The 6,000-nt window shown below is 35.6% G+C and overlaps 1 protein-coding gene across 9 annotated transcripts in view; it reads left to right on the plus strand.

The window, feature by feature from the left end:
* Positions 1-3,529, plus strand: part of plekha1b (pleckstrin homology domain containing, family A (phosphoinositide binding specific) member 1b) — a 234,445-nt gene extending 230,916 nt beyond the window's left edge. For 4 of the 9 annotated variants that reach the window (XM_039769286.1, XM_039769304.1, XM_039769312.1 and 1 more), the window contains one exon: positions 326-557. Coding sequence is in view for 7 of the 9 variants with exons in the window: in XM_039769331.1 (XP_039625265.1) it covers positions 326-367 (42 nt within the window). In the remaining 2 variants the exon portion in view is untranslated. Of the gene's footprint in view, positions 1-325 lie in introns of all 9 variants that reach the window. The other 5 variants (XM_039769257.1, XM_039769268.1, XM_039769295.1 and 2 more) reach the window with 4 other exon arrangements.
* Positions 3,530-6,000: the final 2,471 nt, after the last annotated feature.

Raw genomic sequence — 6,000 nt, forward strand, 5'->3', positions numbered from 1 at the left:
TTTAAACTTGTTTTTAATTTACTTATTTATGGGATAAAATGTAGAAGTGGCCATTTGTAACACTTAAGTGACTTAAACACAGTGGCCCTGCTATAAATTCACCAAAGCTTGAACTTCTTTTGTCCATTGTTACTTAGTCTCAAAGAGTGAATTATATTTAGTATTATACAAGTTTTAGTCATTACTAGTTTGCTGCTTTTGCTGTCTATAGCTTGCACGAAATAAAAATAAAGAAATGTATTGCTTCACTGGTGCAATGCCTGCTTATATTTTAACCCTTTATGGCAATGCTTTTGCTTATCTTTTTGTCCTTTTTGTTTTTCAGAAAGTAAAAACTGACACTGAAATACTAACATGCCAAAAATGACCACTGCTGCTGCTGTTGCAGTTCTGTGAATTAATTAAATGATCCACTGACTGACTGTATTTCTGTGTCTTTGACTGACACACCCTACTCTTTACAGGAGCATGATGAACATTCCTCCTCTTCCTCCTCCATCATCTGCGATCATGGCATCACCATCCCTCAATTCCCTCACTCCGGTGCAGCAGTCCATGCCCCATCATCTGTTCCGAAGTACCTCAGCCCTTAATCCACAAACATTTACTTCAAACAACGTGGCTTGGAAAAATGAAGACTTCACAAACCTTCTTCCGAGACCCAACACCTGGGCATCTTGCAGATCTCGACTCTCTCTACAAGAGACACAGTTTCCAAAGTGAATGATGGTCCTTCAGTAAAGTTATTTGGGAGAAGGAGCAATGGAATTACTCTAGAAGGGCAGTCTGATGGCATCTTCTTGCATGATGCTTCTCTGCCTCTCGGTAGCATTTAACTTTAAGAGCTCAGTGGCAAGCATTATGCCAGAGTTTGTCGTCTTCAGCATAGTGCTGTACTTATATTCTACATGTAAAAATCAAAAGTAAAAGGGTCATCTTAGAATTAAAGTAATTTCTATTTTTTTTTTTTTTTTGTATGTTTCTTTTCCCTTGTACATCTGTAAGGTCTGGTTCAATGGTGAAATATTACAGGATTTGTTTCTTTAAAAGAAATATATGTTTTAAAATTTATATCCTGTGGTTTTATTTATTAGATTTTTTTATGTGAAGTAGTTATGTAGTTCTTAAATATATTTTGTAATGTTGTATCAAGTTTACACTGTGTTAGCTCACAGAGTGCCCATCAAAGGTAGTGTCTCAGAATCCTTGTAGATTTCCCCCCAACCCTCTTCTTCACTAACTGTAACTTCCTGGCAGTATTGAAGTGTTCCTTTTTTCAGAAAAAGCAGTCCCTTGTGGAGACATTAAATTTTATTATTTGGTCATTTTTTTATCTTTTAATTTAATAGGAAATTGCTAGTTTCTTTGATTTTCCACAAATCTCAGGATTTTAAAACTCATCTGAAAATGGACTCCAAATGTTGAGCACTCAGGATAAAAGCGTTAAAACGTATGGCTTTGGCCTGTATAAAGCGCATCATCTTAAATTTAATTAAATTTGTTCAACACTTGACATTAGCAGTTACGGAGTACATGGTTACCATTTTTTGTTGAGTGTTCAATAGTGAAGCTGTTAATTGTTCTTTTAATTTGCATATGACCAGCTTTAACATCTACTGAACCTTTCTAATTTTAGTATTCTTGAAATTATTTTGTTGTTTTTAACTTTGGTACAAAATCAAAGAAATTCAAATTGCCTGGTTTTCACAAAAAAGCAAGGGCCTTTAAAGTACAGGCTAAAGTCTGACATTTCTGCACAATTCAAATTTATATGCATATATTTCTAGAGTAGAGGTTTAAATGGTAAGCACACCATCACCCTAAAAAAAAAGGTGTGGGTTCAGACGATTTTTGGATTAGAGAGGAAAATATGTGAAAGGGTGTCAATGTATGTTTAAGGAAATGTGCCTCTGACCACTAATTACATACTGTACAAAGCACAGTCTTTCTTGATTAAACAATATTGTATAGTAATTTTAGTAAATTTGCTGATACCCCTGAGGGAAATCTTAACAACCTTTAGCCCTCTATTTTTTTTACTTTCCATAATGATTTAGAGTGCTTGTGTTGTTCTAAATTTTTGTTATTAAGAAGCAGATATGATTTCCTCACACTACATTTCTCTAGATTTCTGTGAAGTGCATCAGTATCACCTTTTTATTTGCTATTTTACTTGTATTAATTGAAAAGTGGAATCTAAGTGTATATGTTGCAAAAGCAAAGAAAGTTGGTTTGAAAAAATTATGGAATATTGTTTGTAAAAATACTCACACAATTTAAAATTGTTTCTGCAGAAAGAAACGAGCAGTAACTAATTATAAATTTAGAATTAGATTTGCTTTTGAAGCAGTTGTTAATAGTGACTGCTTATTTTTAGATGCCATAAAATGCTTATAATACTAAAGTAAAGGCAGACTCATTTTTTTCAGACCTGAAATTCCCTTATTTGGGACTTTCAAAAATAATTTTAGACATTTGCTTCATTTTTATAATTACTAATATTTTCATAATCAGCATTATTATGGTTTATGCTGCATTCAGGGTAGATTCATATTTTACCATGTTTGTTTAGAAGACATCTAACTAGTTAAATGTGGTTGAGGCTTAATTCCTTATTTTTAATTCTTTTTTTTTCCATCTCACAAAAGGACATTTTCAAATTTGAAAAGAAATAACTTTTCTTTGTCATCCCTCTGTTACACATTTACAAGACATTAACCTGGTCTGTGGGTTTATGTCACAATATCCTTTGCTTAGAAAATTACACTCTAATAAATATTTACTATCTTTACACTTTCCCAATTTTAGCAAGTCAAGAGTTGTGTTTCAATTTAAACCTGCTGTGTTAAATGTAGAAGTCTCATTTCTCACTGCATTGTTAAATAAATAAGTTGTGCAGTTTTATTAAATACATCTGAAAAAACATGTTTCAAGAATGCAGTTTTGTGCCTGTTTTAATGGTTTCTATATAAATTCCATTTTGTAAATCTGGAATTTTGGTCTATTGTTGTATTGCACAAATGCATTGTATGGGTTAAAAGTGCCTGCCTAGAAAAACAAGCTTTTATTACTTAAAAATATTGTAATAATAAATGTCCACCTGCCATTTTAAAATTTGTAGTATTTCATATATTTCATATTGAATTAATTATTGTGCAAATACAATGCAATGTATTTTGCTACACAGTAGAGGAAATTGAAAAAATTTACTTACTCTGTCAATATTGGAGTTGCCAGTATGTGTCTGTGTGTGTATATGTGTGTATTATAACACACACTGTATTTCTGCTTTTAATTTGCTTGTGCGTTGTTTAATTTACTGTCCTAAATGATGATTTCAGTTTGTTGCATAAAACAAAGAACATTCATTACAGATTAGTTTAAAGCTGCCTTGGTTACTCAGTTTATCAGCAGTTCAGTTTTACTTTGTATTTTTTTTTAATAATTGAATGCCGATGTCAAAAGAGTGCACTATGCTTCCTTGTATTTTCAAAACCAAATCCAATAAAAATTATCATGGTTTAATACAGTGGTTTCCATAGCCTTACATATGAGTTTCTTTAAAGGGCAATCACAGAGTATGTCCTTCACAAATATGTGTTAAAAATGAAAATGTTCATCTTATTACTTTGTCTTCAGCAGTGCACGAGATATATTAAAGTATTTTTAAAAACAAGACAAGTTAGTTGACCATTTTATAATTTATATATACAGTTGACCCCCGCAAAGTCGCGGTTCAGGGTTTGCGGACTCAGTCATTCGCAAATTTTTCCTTAGAACCTAACTATTAATTGTTAGCAGAAAGTGCAAATATACTCAGCAGATTTTTATGACTTTTTTCATGGCAATACTGTGCTGTAGAGAGAATAGAAAGCAACCACTGAGGGAAACGCGGTTTAATGAATTTAATCCATTTTGGAATAAGGCTGTAACATAACAAAATGTTGGAAAAAGTGATGAGCTGTGAATACTTTCTGGATGCACTGTATAGTTTAGTGTTCAAACAAGCCATCATTACTCAAGTATTCCAGTACAATTTTAGTTTTACAGGTACTTTTTCCAGTAGCATCAGATGCAAGGCAGGAGCATAATGCAAATGCTGAAAGCCATAGCAGTCCATTGCAATCCCATTTCCAAATACCAAGCCAATTTAAAGTTCTCACTCATTCTAATACTGTATACATGTACCCTGGGTAAAATTCACACATGCAATGGGAAATGTGTATTGTGCATTGATTCTGGTAACTCTTCATATGAAATCTGAAGACAGATTGGGAGAGCATGGGGTCTCATGAGGTCGCCGCACAGGGGTTTGTGGCGCTCCCAATATCTATGCAAAAAGTTTAAATGTGCTGGAAATTAATGATGTAAGGACTTTTAAGAATAAATTTTGCACAGCTCTAAAGACAAAATTTTAAATTTTAGTGAGTCATAGCACTTATAAAAATCTCAGTTTCTTTTCAGAGCACTATATAGCTAAAGATGCATTCCTGTGTGTGCAATCATCATCATCGGTCGGCTGCTCATGCGAGTATCACTACGTGATGGCGCTTGTGCAGGCGAGAACGATCTTCCACCACGCAACCCGGTCCTGGGCCGCCTTTTCGATCTCTGTCACAGTCATTCTCTTGTTGCAGATAGAATCGGAGATGTACTGGGCCTTCCAAGTCTGGCCTTGCCTAGTTGTACCGGCGGGACGTACAATGCATATTTCCTGATTAGTTCATCTGGTGGACGACGAAGCATGTGGCCCACCCATGTCAGTTGACGCTGTAGGACTGTAGTTGATAGTGGTTGTTGTTCGACACGGGCATAGATTTCCGAAACAGGTATGTGATCGATTCGCTTGATGTTGAGGATTACTCGATAGCAGTTGATTGCAAAACTATCGAGAGTGTTTTTGAGCTGGTTTGTTATGATCCAAGTTTCGCTGCCGTATAGGAGTATGCTTAGACAGGAGGCTTTAAACAGGCGCACTTTGAGGCGTATGGAGATGATGTTGGCTTGCCAGATGCTTTTTAATTTCCAAAAGGTGCCCCATGCTTGTCCTTTACATATCTTGACGTCATTCGAAGTAGTGGCTACCATTGAACTGAGATATTTGAAATCGCTCACTAATTCGATGTACTCGTTATTAAGAACAAGTGGAAGTTGAGGGCCGAAATCAACATTTACTATCATCTGTTTGGTCTTCTTGGCATTGATTTCTAAGTCAACTACTTGCCCTTCATTGCTGACTCGTTCAAGTTGTTGTTGGGCTTTTTCGCGACTGCCTTCAAGTAGTCCGATGTCATCGGCAAAATCCAAATCGTTGATTTTCTGTTCGGGGTTCCTCGAACTTAGGCGAGGATGAGTAACAAAACCATAGTCTCCTGCTGACTTACGCATGACGAAATCGATGACGATAATGAAAATGAAAGGGGCCAAAATGTCACCTTGGAGTACTCCAGTTCTAGTAGTAAACTCACTTGAGAGGTGATTGTCTACAAGCACTTTGCTGGTTGAATTAACATAGAGAGTTTGAATTGCATTGACTACTTTCTCTGGGATGCCATAGTGACGAAGAATTGCAAACATAAATGTTCGTTTAATCGAATCAAAAGCTTTTCTAAAGTCGACGAAAGTCACAAAGAGTGGAAGATTCTTGCTAGCTGCACCTTCGAATAGGCAGCGGAGGATGTGGATTTGTTGAGGCAACTGCGCCCTTTGCGAAAATCCGCTTGATTGGGATGTAATAGAGTGTCGACTACAGATTGAATTCGATTAAATAGCATAATGTTGTACACTTTGGCTGCAATTGACATTAATGATATGCCTCGGTAGTTTGTCATAAGTTGTAGGTTGCCTTTTTTAGGTATAGGAACTATGATGTTAGTAGTCCATTGCTTCGGCGCTGTGCTGTTTCCGTAAACATATCGGCAAATCATGAGTAGCTTTGTACGAATGAAATCACCGCCTTCTTTAAGAACTTCAGGTGAGAATGCATAGTCAATACCAGGA

This window comes from Polypterus senegalus, chromosome 1, assembly GCF_016835505.1.
Source record: "Polypterus senegalus isolate Bchr_013 chromosome 1, ASM1683550v1, whole genome shotgun sequence".
NCBI classification, from domain to species: Eukaryota; Metazoa; Chordata; class Cladistia; order Polypteriformes; family Polypteridae; genus Polypterus; species Polypterus senegalus.